The sequence below is a fragment of the Balaenoptera physalus genome, assembly GCF_965194825.1.
Source record: "Balaenoptera physalus genome assembly, chromosome: 20".
NCBI lineage: Eukaryota > Metazoa > Chordata > Mammalia > Artiodactyla > Balaenopteridae > Balaenoptera > Balaenoptera physalus.
The window spans coordinates 12,513,780-12,537,730 of record NC_138901.1 but is presented as its reverse complement, the minus strand read 5'-3'; the positions used below and the strand labels follow the sequence as shown (position 1 = coordinate 12,537,730).

Below are 23,951 nucleotides of genomic sequence, written 5' to 3'. Positions count from 1 at the left end.
GCTGAGATCCCCTTAAAAGCATGTAGGGAGGCTGCACATGTGAAGAGGACCGTTCTGTGTCCTCTAACACAGGAGTCCTTGCCTGTGTGCTTCAAGGGCCTGGGAAGCCCTGAAATGGATGCAACATGGTGGATTTTCCTTCCAGAGGACCCTCAGGGATGGATCCTGTGGTTCTCATGAGCTTCTCAGAGTGTTTGAGATGCTGTCCAGAGCACAGGCCACCAGGCCACCTGGCGTCCTGATCCTGGTCAGGCCCTTGGCACCCAGTTCCCCTCCAGTTCCGTGGCTGGGTTTAAGCCAAGGTCCCAGGCCAGGGCAAGAGCTCTGCAGCAGCACGTTGTCCCCACATGTCTGCCAGACAGGCCACCTTCCTGCTTCCTGAACACCGGGATGGAGATGCTGCAAAGAACTGGCTTTCTTCACAGGGTGTCGTGTGACACGCCTCCCGAGACCTGTCAGCTACCTACGGTTATTTGCAGTCACAGATGGTGACCTGCAGTGACCTGTGATTACCTGCATTACCTGCGGCGACCTGTGATTACCTGTGTTTCCTGTGGTTGCACATGGTGACCTATTCATAAGCAGAAGGTTTTAAGGACAGTAAAATGATGTCTGGAGGGCGTCAGGCAGAAGTAGCATCGATCATATGCCCCCCAGTGGTTCTCATCCCATGGGCCAAGTTTTGAGAGTGATACTTAAGGACACAAGAGGGACCAGGCTCCAGGACCTACTCTCGGGGACTGTGAAGGACCTGGAATGGAGAAGATGCAACCCAGGACACTATCTGGCTTAAGGAACATGATGGGGGGGCAGCTGTGCCTTGGCAGGGGCGAACATATGAGGAGTGCCTGCAGAGGGAGATGGGCTGGTGAGGGGGAAGCCGACGGAGCCTGAGCCCCAAGGGGGCACTAGAAGTGGGATACTGAACCCTTGTGCCATCGGTAGGTGGATGCTGTCCCCAAGAGACCCAGACCTCCCCACAGTCCTGTAATCTAGGAGTTAAGTCCAGAGGCTCCGGGCCCAGCTAGGCAGCAAATGCCATTGGTGATGTGTCTGCTCTCCTGCACGGCCACGGCTGTTCCAGGCGCTGCCAGGGGCTCGCTGCAGCCCAGGGACCCTTGCAGCTCTCCTGTTAGCAGCCCTCGCATAACTCTGATCCCCTTGTTTAGAGTGAAGGAGGAAGAAACCATGCAAATGAGTGGAAATTAAAATCGAGGTATTTAATCCCTTGGCAGACAGCCTGGGAGCTGAAGCAACTTGAGGCCCAAGGCCACTCTCCCAAGGTGGGTGTTGAGTGAGCTCTCTGGGCCTTAGTTTCTGCATGGCTATCAGGGTCCCACCTCCTTCCAGGTCTAGGCATCCTGTGACCTTGGTGAGGTCACTCCCAGGGTGAGAAATTGGAGGCACAAGAAACCCTTTGCCCAGGCCAGGCCCACCCAGCCTCTGCTCATAATTGCCCAGCTGTGTGTTGGGTGCCCAGAGAAGAGGATGTGGGCACCAGGCTTCTGAGGCTGGGGAAGAAGGTGGTCAGGAGGGCTAGGATGCCTCTGGGGCTCAGGTTGGGGTTGGAGTCACCACAGTAAACTCGTGGGTTACTTTAAAGAGAGAGGTGTGCACATATCCCGGCTCCGTCCACCGGGAGCCAAGGGGCAGTGGCTCCCCAGGGTGGGTGAGTGCACCCAGTGCCTAGAACGCATTCCCGAACTTCCTGCTCTACTGAGAGGAACCAGGGTAAGTGGCCAATTCCACCACGGAGACATGACAGGGATGCAGGAGCCAGCATAAATGGATCCCACTGACCAGATCCAAGCCAGTCAATCATGAAGTCAGGGTTATCATCTACCTAGTAAAACAGAGTCACATTCACTCTGATGCAAATAAACTGACAAGGAAAGGAAGGAGAGAGGAAAACTCTTCCTTACTTAGAACATCAACCAAGGACATGAAGGGAATGACACAGCCGGGAGGTTGTCATCGGATGCTGAAATTCTGGACAAGCTGTTTATGTGGAATCTCCCCAGAAGTTCTTCTTATTGGAAAGGGAAAACAGTAACTTTCTGGTGCTGCAGCCTGTGGACACCACTTCCGAGAGATCACCTCCCATTGCCAACACTGGGACAGACGGACATCACGAGCCTCCGGACAGGAGAGGGACACAGCCTCGCTCCTGACTCCAAGCACAAGACCTTAGACAGACCCAGACCAAGGGGCACTAAACCCACAGCCTGTCCTGTAGAGAACATTCTGCTGGGGACTTAGGGGACCCAGGATGCAGAAGCCATGCGGGATCCTGGAGCCCGGGCAGGAGAAACAGGCCATAAAGGACGTCCTCTGGGCAGCTGACGGAGGTGCCTGTGGACTGTGCGTTAGGTCATAATGCCATGTCCCTGTGAAATTTCTGGTTCTAATAACTGGTTATTAAGAGAATGTCCTTGTTTTCAGAAAGTACAAACTGAAGTATTGGGGCATAAAGGGGTGCGATGTCTCCAACTCACCCTCAGATGGTTCAGAGAGAGATGTGTGTGGAGAGGGGAGGAACCACCAGCAGTGAGACGGGGGCGTGGGCCTCGGGCCATCCCTGCAGCTGCTCTGTGGGGGTGGGACCCTGCCACACAAAAGGCAGCACCCCAGCCCAGAAGGGACCTGCAGACCCTGGAGCTCCCCGCAGTCACGGGAGACCCTGTGGGGCAGGTGGCTGCATTGTCACACGTCCACGGTTCTCGCTCACCCAGGCCCTTCCCCGCTGCAGGCTGCCCTGCCCAGGCCCCGAACAGACGGATGCTGGGTTTCCCCAGGCCTCCCCACCGGGCACCTCGGGCCGCTGGGGGGCAGTGTTGGCTGGCGATCCCTCTGGCTCTGCCTGGAAGCTTGGGAACCTGCCCCGAGGGAGCCCGCGCTGCCTCTCCCTGGGCCTCAGCCTCCCTGCAGGGCTTCTTCAAGGAGCCCAGGCACTCCCTTCCCTTGGGAACAGAGTCGTCATTAGGATGCCTCAAGCTTTCCCTCTGCTGCGTGGATGTTTCCCTTCTGGCCAAGATGCTGGGACCTGCACCAGAGCAGGCGAGGCAGGTGGATGGGGCCATCACGGGGTGGGACCTTGGGCCCTGAACACAGCAGTGCAGAAGCTCCTGGGCATCTCAGGTCATTTTTAGCATTGTGTCGTTGTGGGATGGGACTTTAGAGTCATCAAAATAAACTTCATCTTACCAGGAACTGAGCTTAAGAGAGGTGGGGCCCAGCTGCAGCACCCGCTCATCGCGTGCAGTCACTGTGTGACAAGAACATGGGCCACTCAAGATCAGGACTCCCCATCCCCGAGCCCAGCCACGCCTCAGGCAGCATCGTTCCTCAGCTCAGGGCAGGGGCCATCTTTGCAGGGTGGGGTCCTGCTTTTGAAGAGATTTTTAAATAAGTGTTCTGAGTTTTGCACAGTCTCTGTTTTCAGAATTGTTCTTTCCTTACTTAAAATAACACAAGAGAATCCCACAGCATGTCCTCGTAGAGGACAAAGCCTGGAGAAAGGGTGGCCCGGCCAGTCCCCCAATCCCAGGGCTACATCCCTGGAGGTTGTGTACCTTTCCCAACGGGTCGGGTCAGCCGCCTGGGGCCTGTGCAGCCCTGTGTGTGAATCCACGCTACAGGTTTCCAAGACACAGCCCCCCACCGGCCCTGGTCCTGTACACTCGAGAGACCCCGAGCCAGGGCTGCGGGGCGGAGGCCTTTCTCTGATGGTCCCTTTGCCGTCTCACCTCCACACCCCGCTTCATGCCAATACGTCAGGCATGTGCTGGAGGCACCGGTGTGCAATCACTGTAGCTCCCAGGCCACAGGAGGGCACAGGTGCTTGCCAGCCCTGGAAAGGCACACCAAGAAATAGGGCCAGGACGGGGCGTGCTGGTCTTTTCCAGGGATGTAGAGCAGATTCCTCGTTCTGGCGCCAGCTCAGGTGGCTGGGACAGCACAATGCAGTTTTTCATAGGTGTCAGGAGCAGCCAGGCCTAAGTAGGCCACCTGCTTCCTTTGGGGCCTTGGACACCACTGGCTCCTCCTGGGCCCCTGCCTGGCACAGAGGCAGCCACACACATTCTCCTTTTTCCCTTTCTCCTTTCCCCACACCCACCCCTTTCCAAATACCCCTCTGGGTGGGACCACACATCTGTGTAGGAGCCACACGGTTGGACCATGAGTCCAGACTGGGATAGCGGGGGCGGTGGTAGGATGTAGGGCCGCGTGGTGCTGCCCGAGCAACGGGGTTCAGACCTCGGGTGTTGGCCCAAGGCAGCCTCCAGGCCCAGAAGCGGAGGCCCCAGGTGGCCACTGCTCCCTCCCTTGGCCTCCTTTGCTTTCTCTCTGGCACCTTCGTCAGAGTCAGGACGGTGGGAAACCTGGGCCGGCCTGCAGGTGGTGGAGGGGAGTCTGAATGGCAGGTAGAGAAATGACTGAGATGGGAGTATGGATGGATGGAGCCAGAGAGGAGGCAGGGAAGGCAAGGGACTGAGTGAATGAGGGCAGGGGAGGCGTTGGAGAAGGGCCCAGGGCAGAGGGGCCCAGCAGTGCAGACGTCCAGGGCAAGGGGAAGAGAGTAATGGAGGCTGGGTTCCCGTCCCAGGCCACCTTTTGGGTCTCTGCCAGCCCCCTTCCACACCAGGCGGGCAGCAGGCACCCAGCCTGTGACCATGGGGCCCTCGAAGGGGGTCCGATCACACGTGGAGCCCTCATGGGTCCCGGGGGCACCTTTGGAGGGAGCCCAGGCCTGGGTGCCAGCTGGCTCCTCATTGTCGTCACTGGAAAGACACAAAGGCATTGGGGCAGGGCACAGAGTAACCAAGCGCAGGCAGGCCTTGGCCTGGGAGCCTTGAGGGCCTTCATTCAGAGCCCACCCCCAGCCCAACCCCGCCCCCCTGAGAGAGAAGGCGGGCATGGATGCATCATGTTGGAGGGACGTCACCCAGCGATGTGGGTTCTGGGACAGTCGTTCTGGCGGTGGTGCCCACCATCTTCACCCTCACTCCCACTTCCCCTTCCCCTCCAGGACTCATCTGATGGCCTCTGCTGTGTGGGTTTGTTCACAGGGCCTGGCACATGGAGGACCCGCAGGGACCGAGGACCAGGAGGCACAGCCCCCTCAGGCCCTGTCTGTGCCCCGACTCCAGAGGAAGCTCAAGGAGGCAGCCAGGAAAATCCTGCGGCTGCGCCTGGAGAAGGAGCAGCTCCTGGAACTGGGGAACCGGCTGCGTGCGGAGCTGGGCCACCTCACTGGTGGGTGTCCCCCCCCGCCCCGCCCCAGCATTGCCTGCACCGTGTGGTTGGGGATGCTGGCAACAGAAGGGCTGCGGTGGGAGGACCGGAAGAGGGCCAGAGGGAGGAGGGCCGGCCAGGCTGGCGGGGTGGGGGGTGTGGGGTTCAGAAGGGAGAACAGAGCCGCCCTGTGGAGCGGCCAGGTCAGGAGTCAGGCACAGAGCTCGGCTTCATCTCTGCAGTGGGAGTTCCGTGAACCCACTCCTCTGGCAGCATCTGTGAGAAAAATACCGCAGGTTAGCAAAGCAGCTGGTGTTTCTATGCGGCTTTGTGGTGACGGCAAAGGCTGCCGGGTTCCCAGGCCGGCTCGGGCCTCGGCTTCCTCGGGATAAAGGCGACAGTGTGTGCGGTGCAGCCGAGGCCGGGGCTGTGGGCCGCAGACACCCAGGCTGCCCGTGGGGGTCTTGGGTGCTGGTTCCTGAGAAAGGGGCCCATGGAACCCACCAGAGCCACCACACATTGGGCCTCTCCTGGCGCCTTGGCACCACCCGGTTCTCACAAGCACCCCCCCGGCTCACCCAGCCTGGCTGAGTGGCGCTCGCGCTGCCTCTGCCTTAAGCCCCTTGGTTTTCCTGCAGCCGAGGCACAGGCCGCTTTCTCACAGCTTACCCCGCACCTTCTGTGGCTTCTGCTTGTCTGTCCTTTTCCAGCAAGAGCTTTGAGTCACTGTGATGATCCCAGAGTCTGGGAGCTTTGGGATTCTACCCTGTTGTCGACTTGAAACGAAGCCATCCCCTCTCTCCATGATGGCTTACGTCCTTGAGGAGCAAGGCCCCGGGCTTGTGTTTGCTGTTGGAAGCAGAGCACCCCAGTGTGCCTCTAAGGAGCTCGGAGCCATGGGGCGTCTGCAGAATGCTTCCTCTTGGCTAACTAGAGTCTTGGCTTCCCTCAAGAGTCCTCCTCACCCCCAACCACTGCAGTGCCCAGAAAGCACTTCCCCCCGAGGGGAAGGAGGTCGGGCGGAACACCCATCCCCGGTCTCTTCCTAGCACTGAGCTGTGTGTACGATAATGGTAGCTTTTAATACATTGATACTTAGCCTCCTGAAATTACCGAGTGATTGGAAGTGGGACTTGGGAGAACCTAGGAAACAGCAGAGCTAAGGGGAGAGGGTGCGAGAGACCCCAGAAAATCTAAGGAGGAGCAGACAGGTCACTTGTGTTTTCAACAGACATCTTGCTGAGTGGCTGCTGTGTGCCAGGCACCTGAGATGCAGAGGTAAACCAAACCTGACTGTAAAATTAGCCCCTGTCATATTTTGAGACTGCTGTAAACATCCGCCTTTGCACATAGGGGACTTGGGAGAGACTTACCTCAGAGGCTTTTTCCTTCTAAGAACCCACCCCCAAAAGAAGAAGGGTGAGCAGCGCTCAGTGTATTTCTAGATACCATCAGTGTGCAAACAGCAGGAGTGGGCATCTTTCTCAGGGAACTGGCTCCATCTCTCAGGACCCGCTTGATGAAGCCCTCCTTCTCTTCGGTCCTCCTGTTTCACAGGTCGAGGGGGAAAGATTGGCTTTACTTGTTCCTCAGGGGCACTTCTAGACCATCTTCTGCCAAGTTCACTAAAAACCCCATTTCTTTTAAAGGCCATGCCATCTACTCGTGCTCCCCTCCGCACACCCCTGTCATTTTATGGCCTTCAGCACTTATGGCTCCATTTCTTAATTCTACCCCATTCCCTCCCACATCTGAACCTTCCTGCTCCTTAACCTTGGCCTCCGTGCCAAGCCCTGCCACTGCCGGGGTTCCCTCTCCCAGCCCTTGAGGCCCCAGACCTTTTTGATCACAACCATGCCTCCCTCTCCCTCTGACCTTTTATTCCAGTGAACTTGTCTTTCCCCCTCATTGTGGCGTCCTATAATCAGCTGGCCTCATGGCCAGATATTTGAGTCATAAACCTACCTATCCATCCATCATCCACCCACCCATTCACCCATCTATCTACCCATCTACCCACCCATCCATCCACCCACCCACCCACCCATCCATCACTCATCCATCACCCATCCATCTAGTAGAGGAGCCCCTGATCGGTGCAGACCCTCCATCGCCAGGCCCAAATCTGACTGAACTCCTCTCCCCAGGCCTGCTCCCTGTGCCTCCCAGTATCAGAGAAAGCCGCAAATCCCTAGTGACCAAGTTTGCAGCCTTCTCTGAAAGTTGGAGCAACCTCAGCAGTAGAACTTTCCATGCCTGGTGTTTTCATTAGTGGTAGACTTTTAACTACCTTTCATTTTCTTCTCTGGTGATTTGTCTGTATGGATTTTCTGCCTCTTCTTGGATCAATTTTGGACATTTACATTTTGCTGGAAATCTATCCAGAGTTCCTAGCCTTTAAAGTACTACCGTAGAGTGGCACATAGTGGCCCATAACTCTCTACTTTCTTCTGCATCTGTGCTTGTATCTCCTTCATTTTCTAAGACTTCCGTATGTGCAGAGATGTGGCATTCAGCTCCAACTGCCCTTTGCCCATTGGCTATGCACACATTGACTCAGTGCATCTTTGCAACAATCCCAAGCATGAGGAAGGCTCCCCTTAAAAAGTTTAAAACCACGTAGACATGGAAAAGTCAAAAATCAACAGATTTGATGTCATTACATCTTTTTTTTAATTTATTTTTTATATTTTTGGCTGTGTTGGGTCTTCATTGCTGTGCACGGGCTTTCTCTAGTTGCAGCTAGCGGGGGCTGCTCTTCGTTGCGGTGCGCGGGCTTCTCATTGCGGTGGCTTCTCTCGTTGCGGAGCACAGACTCTAGGCGTGCGGGCTTCAGTAGTTGTGGCACGCGGGCTCAGTAGTTGTGGCTCACGGGCTCTAGAGCGCAGGCTCACTAGTTGTGGCACATAGGCTTAGTTGCTCCGTGGCATGTGGGATGTTCCTGGGTCAGGGCTCAAACCTGTGTCCCCTGCATTGGCAGGTGGATTCTTAACCACTGTGCCACCAGGGAAGTACCTCATTACATCTTAGTATATCTCTAAGGAAAAGACATCGTAAGCAAAGATAAAAGACAACAGACTGGGGAAATGTTTGCAACATACCTGACAGGTAAAAAGAATCAGTACCCAAAATGAGCATCTGCAGATCACAGGCAAAATGCTGGATGGCACATCCAGGAGAAAATCCACAGAACTGACAAGGGTATGGACGCCACGCGCCTCTGCAGGAGTTTGAGGAGGGCAAGTCAGCATCAAGTTCATGCCCAGACTAAAAAGTCCCACCCTCATTGTCCAAGAGAGTGTGGGGGACACCCTGCCTCCGCGGGAACCTTCACTGGTGAAGCCTTTTTGGAGGGCAGTTTGGCTGCATCTCTCAAATTTTTTAATGTTCATACCCTTTGAATAAGCTACTCTTCCCCTAGAGATCCTTTTAAAAGATTTTCTCACAGATCTGAAAAAGATGTACATACAAGGATATTTTTGACAGCGTTTTTATTACAGTAAGAAAGTAATTGGGAAGGTCCAGATGTTCCTCCGTGGGACATCGGAGTCGGAACTTGGATGCTGCTCAGCCCTCAACAGAACGAAGGGCGCCCGCCTCCCCACCAGGCGCCATCTCCGCACAGCGCTTCTCAAACAAGAGGGACAGACAGCCCGCTTTCCCCATTCAGCTCCAGTCTGCTGTGGATGATTCTTTTGTCAAGTACAATAAAAATGTGGCCCTTCCAAATTACTTCAAAGTTCCTAACGTCCCAACGCGTATTCTCACTTTGTATCCTTTCCACGCGGGCCTGGACACTGAAAGGACCAGCTCGGCCTACTGACCACACGCTGTGTGTGCCAGCCCAGACGCGTCAGCCTGTGAGAGGAGCCGCCCGCCGAACGGTGTGCTTGGAGCCCCAGGTGAACATACCAGAGTGTGTGTGTGCACGCATGCACATACAGGGTGGGCTGCAAGGAAGCACATCCAGCACTTTGAGGAGGACAGTGGAGTGAGAAGAGAAGGGTGAAGGGTTTGAGGTTTGCTCTGTGAACGTCTGTGTCCCTGGTGGTTTGTAAGAATGGCCAGCACACTCCGTTGGTTCCCTTTTGGGAAGGCCACCCTCCCCCAACACCGTGCGATGGTAGGCTTCTACTCTCCACATAGGGAGATAGCAAAGGCTGTGAGCAAGACTGGTCTGTCTGCATTTTTTTACAAAGATGATTTATCCGGGTCATCAGTCATGTGGCTGCGATCATTAAGTGGTGCAGAATGACCAGCTGTGACAGAAGTATCTTATCATCACTTGACAATATTGAAAATGTGAGACGGTACAGCCAAGGCAGAGCCACACCCACTCTGGCTCCCTCTGGTTTCAGCGCCACCAGGCAGGGTCGACCCCAGGGTGGGTACACCTGCCCCTGCCCCAAGGCTTGTCCTCGCCTGTCTGCCTCTGGGAAGGGACCTCATCCCCGCAGGGAGCTAGCAGAGCAGCCCCTTCACTGGCCCTGGCTTCATCCTGCATCCTCCGCGGCCTAGGGTCAGGCTCCTGCGCCAGCCACGTCCCTCCCTCTCAGGTCCGGGCCTTCGGATCCGCATTTACAGACAGGCAGACGCGCGTGGTTGGGCGTGTGGCCCAGAGGTGCCCAGGTGGCCCTTGACTGAGCCCTTCACTCCCCCACCTCTTCTCCAGGCGAGCGGGTGGGTGGCAGTGCTGGGGAGTCACCTGTCCCCAGGTGCCCCGTCCCCATTTGCACTCCTGTCAGCCCAGCTCTGAGTGCTCACCCCTCACTTCTGAGAGGCCGTCACACCATCTGCTGTGGGTGAGGCCAAGACCATGATGGAAGCCAGCACAGCCTGAGCAGGCCTGCACGGTGGAGGGCCAGAAAAGGGCAGGTCATGCAGCCAAACTGAGTGGACTTCAACTTGGCCCACCTCTCTCCTACTTTGTTCTTCCTCCTGCTGCCAATTCAGCTTTTGCCAGAAATTGGAACTGCACATGATGTTTTCCTAATCTATAGTATACAGCTAGGATTCCTTAAAGTGTTGGTTCTAAGGATCTTAACATCTAACAGTTTTGAAAGACTTTATTTTGGGGGGGTAGTTTTAGGTTCACAGCAAAACTGAGCAGAAGACACAGCTTTCCCACACACTCCCTGACCCCGCACACGCACTCCTCCCTCGTCATCCACATCCACTCTAGATGGTACCTTTGTCGTAATCAGTGAAACTGCTTTGACACGGCGTCAGCCAGAGTCCGTAGTTTACATCAGGGTTCACCTTGGTGGTGTACGTTCTGCGGGTTTGGACCCTCTGTGCTCTACCTGGTCATCCTCCCTCCCTCCTAACTTCTGACAACCGCTCATCTTTTCACTGTCTCCATAGTTTAGCCTTTTCCAGAATGTCATAGAGTTGGAATCATACAGTATGTAGCCTTTGATATAGCCAGCATTTCTTTTTTTTTTAATTAATTAATTTATTATTATTAATTTTTTTTTTTTTGGCTGTGTTGGGTCTTTGTTGCTGCGCGTGCTTTCTCTAGATTCAGTGAGTGGGGGCTACTCTTCGTTGTGGTGCGCCGGCTTCTCATTGCAGTGGCTTCTCTGGTTGCGGAGCATGGGCTCTAGGCACGCGGGCTTCAGTAGTTGTGGCACGTGGGCTCAGTAGTTGTGGCTCGCCGGCTCTAGAGCGCAGGCCCAGTAGTTGTGGCGCACGGGTTTAGTTGCTCCATGGCATGTGGGATCTTCCCGGACCAGGGCTCGAACCCGTGTCCCCTGCATTGGCAGGCAGATTCTTAACCACTGCGCCACCAGGGAAGTCCCATAGCCAGCACTTCTTAAAAGATCTTCTTTTATTCTGATTATGAAAAGGCTGTTTGCTCACTATAAAAATGTACATGAATGCTGAGAAATTGTTAACTTATACTGGAAAGCACAAATTACTGACTAGAACTCATCTGCATTTTGGCGCCTGTCTGTCTGTTGGGGTGTGTGTTCGCACTGTCACACGCACCCTCACGTTGGAACTCCACGTGGCCCCCGCCTCGCTCTGCACTCATTCCCTCGCTGGCCCCGCTGGGAGGAGACTCCACGCCAGAATCACATGTCTGTCCTGCGGCTCGGCAGTCATGCTGTAGCCAGCCTCGCAGGAGGGCATGGTCGTGCCCCCAGTCCGCCCCTACCCCCCACCAAAGCGCGTCTCAGGCATTTTTACAACAGTAAAGTGCCTATTTGACCACAGCTTCACAGAAACTAACAATTCATTAGAAAATGGTTTTTGCCAATTTAGTTAGGTAAAAATAGTTCATGGTTTTAATTTGTATTTACATTTCTCTGTGTGTGTGTGTTTTGGCCATTTGTATCTCATTATCATGTAGTTTTCCTGCTGAATTTCTTTTGTCCCTTCCCCCAACTTTCTTCCTGCTGAATTTTTGATTCATCTAGAAATGATTTAGTAAAAAAAAGAACAAATTAGGGATCTACCTTTATTTTTTCTTAAGTTAGCTGGCTGACCCAATGCTGTTTATTGGGCACACTTACATAAATAGTAAAATACCTCTTTACATTTAGTTAATTAATTATGATAATACATAAGGATCTCCAATCCTACTGTAAATGATATTAATTTAGAAGCAGTGATTTTCAGTCACATTTTATGAACTCTTGGCATGTTTGCCCCTCGCTGTCAGCAACCTGCCACACTCTGCTTCTCTAGGACCCTCGGGAGCCCTGGGTAGTGCATGATTTCACGCATCTCTTCTGAGGGCCTGGGGGAGAAAGGAACTGACATTCAGGGATCTAGTCTTTCCTTCAAGAAGAGCCTGTGGGCAATAAACTCTTTGTCTTCATAAAATGATTTTATTTTGACCACTTTCTAGAGCGATGGCGTAGCTGGAAAGAGACCTCTGATTAGCATTTTCTTACAACTTTTTTAAAGACAATAGCAACTTCCCTGGTGGCACAGTGGTTAAGAATCCACCTGCCAATGCAGGGGACATGGGTTTGAGCCCTGGTCTGGGAAGATCCCACGTGCCGCGGAGCAACTAAGCCCGTGCACCACAACTACTGAGCCTGCACTCTAGAGCCCGCAAGCCACAACTACTGAAGCCCGCGTGCCTAGAGCCTTTGCTCGGCAACAAGAGAAGCCACCGCAATGAGAAGCCTGCGCAACGCAACGAAGAGTAGCCCCACTCGCTGCAACTAGAGAGAGGCTGCACGTAGCAACGAAGACCCAACGCAACCAAAAATTAATAAATAAAATAAGTAAATAAATAAGAAAAAAGAATCCACCTGCCAATGCAGGGGACACGGATTCGAGCCCTGGGCCGGGAAGATCCCACATGCCGCGGAGCAACTAAGCCCGTGCACCACAACTACTGAGCCCGCGCGCCTAGAGCCTGTGCCCCACAACAAGAGAAGACACTGCAGTAAGAAGCCCGCGCACTGCAACCAAGAGTAAACCCGCTTGCCACAACTAGAGAAAGCCCGCGCACAGCAACGAAGACCCAACGTAGCCAAAAATAAATAAATTAAAAAAAAAAAAAGACAATACCCTGCTATCTTCTGAGAAGCCAGCATTAGTACAAGCCCCTTCCTTGTGGGTGGCCTCCCTTTCCTCTCTGGCTGCTCTCAGATTTTTTTCCTCTAATCCATTTGTGCTCCTGTTTTACCATCCTGTGTCTACACGAGAGTTGCTTTGCTTTAATTTTACCTGCTCTGGAATCAGGATGTTTTTTAAATCTTAAGACTTGTGGTTGGTTGGGTTTGGGTTTTTTTTTTCCAATTCTTTAAAATTCTCAGCCATTGTTTCTTTTTTTTAAAATAAATTTATTTATTTATTTTTGGCTGTGTTGGGTCTTCGTTGCTGCATGTGGGCTTTCTCTAGTTGTGGCGAGTGGGGGCTACTCTTCGTTGCAGTGCGTGGGCTTCTCATTGCAGTGGCTTCTCTTTGTTGCAGAGCACGGGCTCTAGGCACACGGGCTTCAGTAGTTGTGGCACGGGGGCTCAGTATTTGTGGCTGGTGGGCTCTAGAGCGCAGGCTCAGTAGTTGTGGCACACGGGCTTAGTTGCTCCGTGGCATGTGGGATCTTCCCAGACCAGGGCTCGAACCTGTGTCCCCTGCATTGGCTGGTGGATTCTTAACCACTGCACCACCAGGGAAGTCCCCATTGTTTCTTTTTTTTTTTTTAACATCTGTATTGGAGTATAATTGCTTTACTATCGTGTGTTAGTTTCTGCTGTATAACAAAGTGAATCAGCTATACATTTACATACATCCCCATATCTCCTCCCTCTTGTGTCTCCCTCCCACCCTCCCTATCCCACCCCTCTAGGTGGTCACAAAGCACTGAGCTGATCTTCCTGTGCTACGCGGCTGCTTCCCACTAGCTATCTATTTTACATTTGGTAGTGTATATATGTTAGTGCCACTCTCTCACTTCGTCCCAGCTTACCCTTCCCCCTCCCCATGTCCTCAAGTCCATTCTGTACGTCTGCATCTTTATTCTTGTCCTGCCCCTAGGTTCTTCAGAACCTTTTTTTTTTTTTAGATTCCATATATATGTGTTAGCATATGGTATTTTTTTTTCTCTTTCTGATTTACTTCACTCTGTATGACAGTCTCTAGGTCCATCCACCTCACTACAGATAACTCAATTTTGTTTCTTTTTATGGCTGAGTAATATTCCACTGTATATATGTGCCACATCTTCTTTATCCATTCACCCATTGTTTCTTTAAATACCACTTCTTCCTATTTCTTTTTAATCTCTTCTGGAGCATGTTAGATGTGTTTATTTACGTGCGTGTGTGTGTGTGTGTGTGTGTTTTAAAATTTCTCTGCTACCTTCCAGGGGGTTTCCTCAAAGGTGACTGCTTGGAGCCAATGGGTAGATTCCTGTGTCTTTACCAGAAGTTTCCATTTCATCTTTATTCATTCCTTTCCTTGAGTTTATTTTATTGTTCTTTCCCTAATTTCTTAAACATTTATTTCATTCTTTCTTGTTTAGTAATTGCATTTTTTTATATATATAAATTTATTTATTTGTTTATTTATTTTTAGCTGCATTGGGTCTTCATTGCTGTGTGCGGTCTTTCTCTAGTTGCAACGAGCGGGGGCTACTCTTTGTTGTGGTGTGTGGGCTTCTCATTGAGGTGGCTTCTCTTGTTGAGGAGCACAGGCTCTAGGTGCGCAGGTTCAATAGTTGTGGCACACGGGCTCAGTAGTTGTGGCTCGTGGGCTCTAGAGCGCAGGCTCAGTAGTTGTGGCTCATGGGCTTAGTTGCTCTGCGGCATGTGGGATCTTCTCGGACCAGGGCTCGAACCTGTGTCCCCTGCATTGGCAGGCGGATTCTTAACTACTGTGCCATCAGGGGAGACCAGTAATTGCATTTTTTAAGGTGCGAACTTCCCATCTGAGTATCACTTTGGCCATGTCCCACGGATTTTGAGGGATAATATTATCAGGGTGATTAGTTGCCAGATGTTATGCCCCTATGGGCTCAGGTTTTCTATTTCACTCAAGTTAGATAAGGAGTGTTCACCTAAAACAAAAAAATGGCCAGTTATTTTTCCAGCAAAATGGGTTTATTTGGGAACAGCAAAGAATTGCCATTTAGGACATGCAGCTATGGTGAACCACATGTAAGTCCAGTAAAACAAGAGAGGAAACTTGGGTTTTCTCACAGGTGAAATAGGAGTACCACAGGAACTACTGTAGGGGATAATGAGGCCATGAGCCTTAAAGTCTTCTATTATGGACTTTATACCTTGAAGGGCTTTTTTACTTGGGGAGAGGTTTTGAGGGATCTACTTGAATCTTGATGGGAGGTACACTGTGGATTTTGCCAATACCAATTGGAGAGTTTGCCCATAAGGAGGGTGGTAGCTGATTCAATAGGAACAAATGATCAGTGTTTCCAGAATCAATTCCAGAACCGTTGGAGACAGAGCAAATAAAAGATGTCAAAGGGTCATTTAATTCACCTGGTTGGCTATTTTGATGGCAGCTGTCAAATTTTAGAACTATTTCTCCCTTTTGGGAGAAAGAAGTTCGGGCATGATACTTTTCCAAGAAGTCTCAGCCTATTAAATGAATAAGGACGGAGGAGCTAAGGAGAAGAGGGTGTGTATCTCTTAAAGGGTCTAAGCAAAAGGGAATAGGTTCAGAACAGGACCCTGTTGAGGTTCATTAGAGATCCCCCACTATTTGGACCATTTTAGTATTTTGAGGCAGGGGCTCCTTTCTAGCAGTGAGGCTGAGTGCTGAGAGTGTGGTCTGGTGTCTGTAAGGAAAGAGAGAGATTTCGTTCCCAATCTGGAGAGTGGTTTCTCCAAGCTGATTCAAGGAGAGGATTGGGAGAGCCTCTGTCATTCCTTGGAGCCCCTCATTGGGAGTTAAGAGGATACTGGAGAGGCTGGTTAGAGGGCTGAAGATGCCCGAAATGCTTAAACTTGTAACAGTCTTTCCAGTGTCCTGGCTCTTTACAGTAATAGCAGAAACTAGAAGGTTTTGGGTTTCGTTAAGGGGCCTTCATTTTCGGGAGTTGAAGATTAAGAATTTAGTGGTCTTTCTTCTAGGTGACTCATCTAGGATTCGAGTGAGCTAATTTGCCAAGTTAACTAAATCTAGAGTGGACATAATTTCCCATTCCACCCTTGTCCTTTTAAAAGAGAAAAAGAGAAAGATGCTGGTTCAGCCCATTCATAAGTATGGAGATAAGGGGTATCTGAGTGGTTTCAACATCTGAAGGAAGACCAGAATTTTCTTTAAAAACAATGTGAAGTCAATTATAATAGTCATGAACAGGTTCATCAGATTTTTGTGTGAAAACCTGAATTTTGTTCCCATCAACAGGCTTAGGAAAGACGACTGTAATTGCTGGTGGAGGTTTTCAGCGCGTTCTGACCTCTTGCCAGAAGCTAGGGGTTTGTTTTTCTAAATCCCCTCCAGGGTGTTTCCGTCGGGCTAATTTCATCCAGTGTTTGGCTTGCCCCTCAAAAAGCATGTAAACTAACTGATATAAATCTGAGAAACCAGACTGGTAGGTTTGAATAACTATGCTAAATTCTCCAGCAAACCTATGGGGGCCCTCAGTTACTTTAGGAAAGTCTTTAACTGCGTCTGGCAATTCACCCTTCCTCAAGGGAACATAAGTAATCTGGGGTCTCTTTGAACCCTCAGAATATTTCACTTTAAAGGGCAGGTTCTGATAGGTTCAGAGGGTGGCAGAGCCTGAGACAAAGAAGCAGGGGTGGGAGGATGAACAAGATGACACCAGGGACAGAGAAGTTGGAGAGTTGAGCATGAGACTTCAGAGCCATTTTGTCTTTCTTTGTTTGTTTGCCTCAGTTAATGCAATTATTGTATTTGCAGGGAAGCAATTTTAAATTCTTGATAATGTTTGGAAGCCTCAAAATAGCAACCAAAAGAGGCACCCAGTTTAATTTTGATGATTTCAGAGCTATGGCTAATATAGTTTTAAGAAAGGTAAGTTTGGGGAGCCTGAAATTTCCCCGTAGAAATGTGCAGGAGGAGGGGCTGTGGTTTTTAAACATAGAATCAGACAGGGTCCTTGAATGTGGGGTGCCCTCAAGACATTTAGATAATTGGGATCCCATTTTCGAGAGGTTTTTTTGTTTTTTTCTCTAAAGCAAAGCGGTAATTCTTAAACAGCCTGCAGGCCAAATAGCAGCACAGTTCCAGTACGGACAGCCTGATCCCAGCGGAATCAGGCCAGAGGCTGAATGGCACAGTTCCAAATAGGAACAGCCCAGTTCCAAAAGGAACTGGACCAAATGCCAGCACAGTTCCAGTAGGGACAGCCTGATTTCAAGTCAGGCTGAAGTGCCAAATGAGTACTCACAGACAAAAGAAGGCCTTAACAAAAAAGGATGAAGCCTTTGAACAGATCCCAGATAAAGCCTAGAGAGCTTCCAAATGCAAAAAGAGTGGAGCTCAGATCCAGGAGAAAAACTTACCCTCAAACTCCAGGGGTGACTAGAAAAACAGTGAGTTCAGTGGGCTCTGTTGGTACCACACCTGTTTGCTCACCAGCCTTGGGGTTGTCAGGGGTCTGCTCTGGATCTCGGTGGGACCTCCTTGTAATGTTAACCGAAAACAGTTATTTTTACCAGCAAAACGAGTTTATTAAGGAGCAGCAAAGAATTGCAGTTCAGAGCATACAACTATGGTGAACCACGTGCAAGTCGGGTAAAGCAAAAGAGAGGAAACTCTTTTATAGAGGAGAAGGGGACATTGTGAGGAGCCGTTATAAACAGTCCATTGGAGGAAACTGGGGGTTCAAAGTGTAGTGGTTTTTCATTGGCTGAGCTGTAATGATCTCTCATTGGTTGGGCTGCTGCCAGGCAAGGAGAATATCTTCCTCCCACAGGCAGCAGTAAAGCAGTGTCACTTCCGTCTGGAGATGCAAGGTAGTCTCTTCTGTTAGAATCTGTGTTGATGTGAGTGGGACATGCATAAGGGCTCCCCTTCTGGTCTCCCACTCCATCTTAGTGAGATTCCCTTGGTTAATTTTCACAAGAGAGAGTTTCAAAATTCCTTTAGTGGGCTTCCCTGGTGGCGCAGTGGTTATAAGAATCCACCTGCCAATGCAGGGGACGTGGGTTCAAGCCCTGGTCCAGGAAGATCCCACATGCCGTGGAGCAACTAAGCCCGCAAGCCACAACTACTGAAGCCTGTGCGCCTAGAGCCCGTGCTCCACAACAAGAGAAGCCACCACAATGAGAAGCCCGCGCACCGCAACGAAGAGTAGCCCCCACTCGCCGCAACTAGAGAAAGCCCGCGTGCAGCAACGAAGACCCAACTCAGCCAAAAATAAATAAATAAATTTATTTTAAAAATAATTCCTTCAGTTATTTTTAAGCATGAGTTGAAGTCTACTTTTGATTCTGTTCTATTAGGCAGCCTTGTTAAATATATTTTTTTCTTATTGGAAAAAAATTACAGTTTTATTAAAGATGCTAAAGAAGACCTAGATAAACAGAGATATAGTATGTCCACTAATACAGAGAGTTTACTTTTTTGAGGACGTCAATTCTCAAACTGATCAAAATTCCAGCATATTTTTTTCAAGGAGCTGGACAAACTGGATTTTATGTTCACATGGATGAACAAATGAGCAAAATACCAAAGACTATCCTGCTGGTCTTGGGGGGTCTCCGAGGAGGTGGGAGGCAGCTGCAGCTCACTGTGGGGACAAGGACACTGGTGGCAGAGACACCAGGGAACACCCACTGGCGTGAGCTCTCCTGGAGGCCACCACCCTGGCACCAAGACCCAGCCCCACCCAACAGCCTGTAGGCTCCAGTGCTGGGACGCCTCAGCTTAAATATAATTGTTAACATTCTATCTAAACTTCTTTATACTCATCAACTTGAAATGCCAAGAACCATGATCTTTGTGTTAAAATCTTGCACTGCTCTTGTATTTCTGTCCACTTCTCCTCCTCACCATTGTGTTGTATCAATTTTCATGCCGTGTTACTTAGAGCAGAAGTGTTCATGACAGTTAATAGCTTATCATGGTTCATATTATTCAGTGTCCTTTCTGATGTTTAATAACATTTAATAATATTTCTTTAACCAGGTTTTAAAAAGTAATTTTCAGAAAGAAGTAAAATATGGCTCTCAAACAGATATGAAAATGATCCCGTGTTTAGAATTTTCTTCTATTTATTAAACAGTGAGGAAACCAGTCACATGTTATAAGCAATTACAAGGAAAAATCAAAAGAGCACAAATTTATATGGAGTAAAGGAATTGAATTGCAAATGGAGGCAGAACTGGTTTCTCTAAAGGGGAGAGGGGGGGCCCATGAAAACTCCAAGGGACAAGGTGTAGTTTGCGTGTCTGTCAACTTCCAGAGTTGTAAAGTAGTTCAGGCACAATGAGAGGCAAGAACCTGATAGCTCCTCAGGGTGTACAGTAGGCAATGCAGTTTCCATTGAAACACAGTTTTTTCCCTACAGTTTCTTTTTGTTTAATTAATTTATTTATTTTTGGCTGCATTGGGTCTTCATTGCTGCGTGTGGGCTTTCTCTAGTTGCGGTGAGCGGGGGCTACTCTTCGTTGCAGTGCACAGGCTTCTCACTGCGGTGGCTTCTCTTGATACAGAGCACAGGCTCTAGGTGCACAGGCTTCAGTAGTTGTGGCACGCAGGTTCAGTAGTTGTGGCTTGTGGGCTCTGGAGCGCAGGCTCAGGAGTTGTGGCGCTCAGGCATAGTTGCTCCACGGCATGTGGGATCTTCCCGGCCCAGGGCTCGAACCCGTGTCCCCTGTTTTGGCAGGCGGATTCTTAACCACGTGCCACCAGAGAAGTCCCTCCCTACAGTTTCTCAGCTTTTGATAGAAAAATAATCTCGGGGAATTCCCTGGCGGTCCAATGGTTAGGACTCTGCACTTTCACTGCTGAGGGCTTGGGTTCAATTCCTGGTCGGGGAACTAAGATCCCACAAGTCGCACAGTGTGGCCAAAAGAAAAAAGGAAAAGAGAAAAATAATCTCAAAGACTATTCTTGATCACAAAACAAGGCTGGTCTCATTTGGCCTGATCGTTTCCATAGGCGCAGCAAGAGTGTTAATTCACAGTGTTAGCCTTCTTGAGTTTGCTTTGCTGGAACTTTCCACCACGATTTCAGATTGGACTTTTGAAAGCTTCTTGTTTGTTGTCCTGAATCCAGGAAGCCAAGAACTCACCATGTTTCACCTGCTTGGTGATTTTGAGAAAATTCCTTTTTTCTTGAGGTTTCCAAAATATTATGAGGTTCCTGGACCTGCCAGGAGATGACCTTCCTTAACCCTCTGTGAGCCTGGCACCTGGCAGTTTTCCCGGGAGGGCTTTGTGAGCATCGCTCCATGAAGTCAACCACAGATCCTTACAGGCAATGGGTCCTGATGATTAAATGGGTATCATTCTCAACTCTGGCCACCCAGGCAGGGCCTTGGCTGCATAATCCACATTTCCAGTCAAAACCAGGTAAAAACAAGGACAGATTCTCTTTGAACCTATGCAAATTATGAATACTCAACAGGAGTTTCTGAGTTCTGGAGGACTCAGGCAGGGAGAACAAGATACCACTTAGAAATGTTTCATTTCAGTTTACAAAACCAGAGACCACTAAATGTATATGGACTACAGACAGCTTAAGGGGAAAAAGAAAGAGTTCCTTGCATATCTAGAAAGGAGAGCATTAAAATCACATCTATAGTGTTCCCAACAACAGCTGTGTCGTCCCTCATTGGTTCCTTCAATCCTAGGTGGTTAATCCTTGTTCCTCTCAGTCTTGGTTCCGAGGTCTCAACGGTCCATCTGCTTCTTGACTAGAGTTCTGGAAATCCTGAGTCAGTCCACTGGGATGGCCTCACGGTGGTCTAAGCAATGCCTGTAGCACAGTCTTTTCCCACTGTGCTGACCTGACTGTAAAGCTTTCTCTCCTTTTTCTTCTCTTTCTTTCTTTTCTTTTTTTTTCCATTAAAGCAAACAAACTCTTTGTAGATGTTCGCTGAAGAAAAAATGCACAACCTAAAAGTTGAGAATTATGTTTTATTCAAGAACATTACTGAGGACTGTAGTCCGGGAAGGTAGCCTGTCAGATGGCTCTGAGAGACTGTTCCAAAGAGGTCAGGGAGGAGACAGAATATGTAGGAGTTTTTGCTGAAACAATATATATGTAGCCAGACATCAAAAGATCACTGCTAATCACAAAAAGCAGACATCTCGAGGATGTTAGTGCCTTTCTACGTATGGGAAGATGCAAGACCTTGGGCCCATTGAAATCATTCCTTTGATATGCATCTTAACTATGTAGGGACAGTATCCAGTTTTTCTCCATCCCAAATCCCCTCAGGGTGCACAGTTGGGGTGGCTGCAGTGGCTGATAGCTTGGTGGCAGGCAACATTCTTTGTTTATTGAAATGGCAGACAACATTTTTTTTGTCCACGGAGATGACAAAGACTTAACATGGCCATGGTTAACTTACTAATAATTTTCAAAAGTGAAAGATCTGATGAGAGTTCATAGCAAGAACAGTGCAACTGAGAAGTTACAGTTGGTTGTTTCTGTGTCATGCAAAACAAAGTTAGTCCCCCCCACCCCGCAAAAAAAAGTTTTAGATAAAGTTAATCTAAGATGTTTATGCCTATTTTCAAAGAAGACTGCTGAAGCATTGATTACAAGAATAATCCTCAAGTGTATATACTTAAACTTTTGCTTCTTATTTTTCTCTGCTGCGGAGAGGGTATGTCTTTGGGTCTCTTAATGGATGGCTCGTGACTGCCACTTTGAGAAGCTGCATAAGGGGTATGTGCCGCTGTGGAAGGCTTCTGTGTGTTCTGGAGTCGCTGAAATGCTGGTGTGTGTTGTACAAGTCACAGGTGTCCACCCCCCAAGTTCTCTTGAAAGAGAAGTGACTTTGGTTTTGAAGAGGTACATACTGTTCTTCTTGAGTATTTGTATTCAGCACGAGAGAAACCCAAGTGATGTGCACACAGAGGACAAACCATTTCCCTCATCTCATTTATAGGGAAGCCACCTCATCAACCCGTTCCTACCCCTGAGGCCCAGGGCTCAGGTGAGGCACCTGATGCACGCTTGGGACCACTGCAACCCCGTCTCACAACTCAGGTAACACTCCTTTACGTAAGAAGCTTATTTTTAATAACTTTTTACTGATTGCTTAAATACTTCATTTCATAACAGAAACTTCAAAATACAGTAAACACAATTTTAAAAGTTTCCAACTTTTAACATTTCAACATAGTTACCAGTAACATATCAGTGTGTTTCCTGCTATTTTTCAAAATTACAAAGTATAATCTATATATGTTTTATTATATAGCTTTACCTACCTAGGTATTATTTTCTAAATCTTTACCAACATAATAGTTTAAAAAATGCGTCTTTTAAAAATGTCTTATATTCCAAGCAATGTTAAAATTTTTAATCTATTTATCAGCCATTTATATTTCTTCTTTTGTGGGTTATTTATGCATGTTTTTAGCTAATTTTCCTACTTTTGTGTTTGTATTTTTCTTGTTAGTTTGTAGGGGTTCTTTATGTGTTAAGGAAATTGCTCCTTCTCTGTTACACATGTTTCTCAAACTTGCCATTTGCCTTTTAATTTTTCTTTTTTTAAAAAATCCACAGATAACTTTTTTTTCATCTAATGAACCCTGTCAGTCTACTTTAAAGGTTTATTTCACTGTTTTCTGGCTTAAAGGTTTTTTCTGTATTTTGAGTTTAGGTAAATATTCATCTGTTTCTCTAGTTGTTCTATTTTACTAATTGTCATAGTACCCTGTAAGTAATTATCCTCCTTTTTCTCACTGATTTTGAATTGACATTTTTATCATGTACTAAAAATCTATACTCTTGCTTATGTTTGTGTTTAATTTTTTATTTTGAAATAACTTCAAATTTACACAAAGTTGCAAGAATAGCACGTATACCCTTCACTTAGATTAACCAATTGTTAACTTTTTGCTACATTTACTTTATCATTCTTTCTCTTCCCTCCCTCTGCTTCCTCCACATTTTAGAGAAATAGGTAGATCTATCTAAGTTGCAGACATCAAGCCCCTGTATGTCAGAATACAAGGACACTTCCTGACATATAGCTGCAGTAAAATATAAATTATCAAAATCAGGAAACATAACATTAATGCAGTCCTAGAATTTAATACATATTCTGTGTTCAGATTTTGCCAGTCACATCTTTTCAGCCATCCTCCTCCACCAAGCAGGCCGTCCAGGACCTGTGTGGCATCCAGCCCACACGTGTATGTGCACATGTCTCCTTCAGCCTGGACGACTTCTCAGCCCTTCTTTGTCTTTCACAACATTGGCATTTTTGAGAAGTTAGGCCCTTGCTTTGTAGGCGATGGGCCTGATGCTGCAGCATTGTTAGGTTCGGGTTCTGCATTTACTTTCTGTACAGTTCCAGTGAATTGTCTGCTCCTGAGCGGGTGCTGTCCTGCTCTGAATACCGTAGCTTCGTAATATTTTAATAAGTTACAAATACATATAACAGCTTGCCCTTGTTTCTGTTCCTTTACAAAATTTTCTTGGTTGTTCTTTCCCATTTATTCTCTGTTGGGTGGATATTGTTATTTATGTATTTATTTTTATTTTAAGTATTTTTAGACTTCTAAGATAAAAAGACTAATATAATGAAACCTGTGTGTACACCATCCAACTTAATAAGCAAAATGTTGTAAGTTAAAACCCCTTTGAGTGTTCTGCCCCCAGTATCCATGGTCCTTTCAGACTTTCCCGAGTCTGGTGTTTCTCTCTCTCAGCAGATATTTGAAGAATCTGTGTAAATCACAGCCAGCTGTGTGTACATCGTTCTGTACACATGCTCTCATTCAGCACTGTGTTTCTGATGTACACAGTTGACCCTTGAACATCGTGGGGGTTAGGGGCACGGACCCCCCACCAGTGGTCGAAAATCCACGTTTAACTTTACAGTCGTCCCTCTGTATCCGTGGTTCTGCATCCGTGGATACAACCAACTATGGATCATGTAGTCCTGTACTGCATATTTATTGAAAAAACTCTGCATATAAGGGGACCCACCCCGTTCAAACACGTGTTGTTCAAGGGTCAACTGTGTATATGTTGGTACATGTACCTCTAGTTCAGGAATTGGCAAACCTTTTCTGTAAAGGACCAAATAGTGAATATTCTGGCCTGTAAGGGCCAGAGTCTCTGTTGCAACT

General features: G+C 48.7%; 1 protein-coding gene across 17 annotated transcripts in view; it reads left to right on the top strand.

The window, feature by feature from the left end:
- Positions 1-23,951, top strand: part of CCDC57 (coiled-coil domain containing 57) — a 119,059-nt gene that overhangs the window by 58,192 nt on the left and 36,916 nt on the right. For 16 of the 17 annotated variants that reach the window (XM_082442003.1, XM_082442015.1, XM_082442013.1 and 13 more), the window contains 2 exons: positions 5,070-5,256; positions 21,755-21,855. In XM_082442003.1, the coding sequence (XP_082298129.1) occupies positions 5,070-5,256; positions 21,755-21,855 (288 nt within the window). Of the gene's footprint in view, positions 1-5,069; positions 5,257-8,735; positions 8,968-21,754; positions 21,856-23,951 lie in introns of those variants that run through there. The other variant, XM_082442011.1, reaches the window with a different exon arrangement.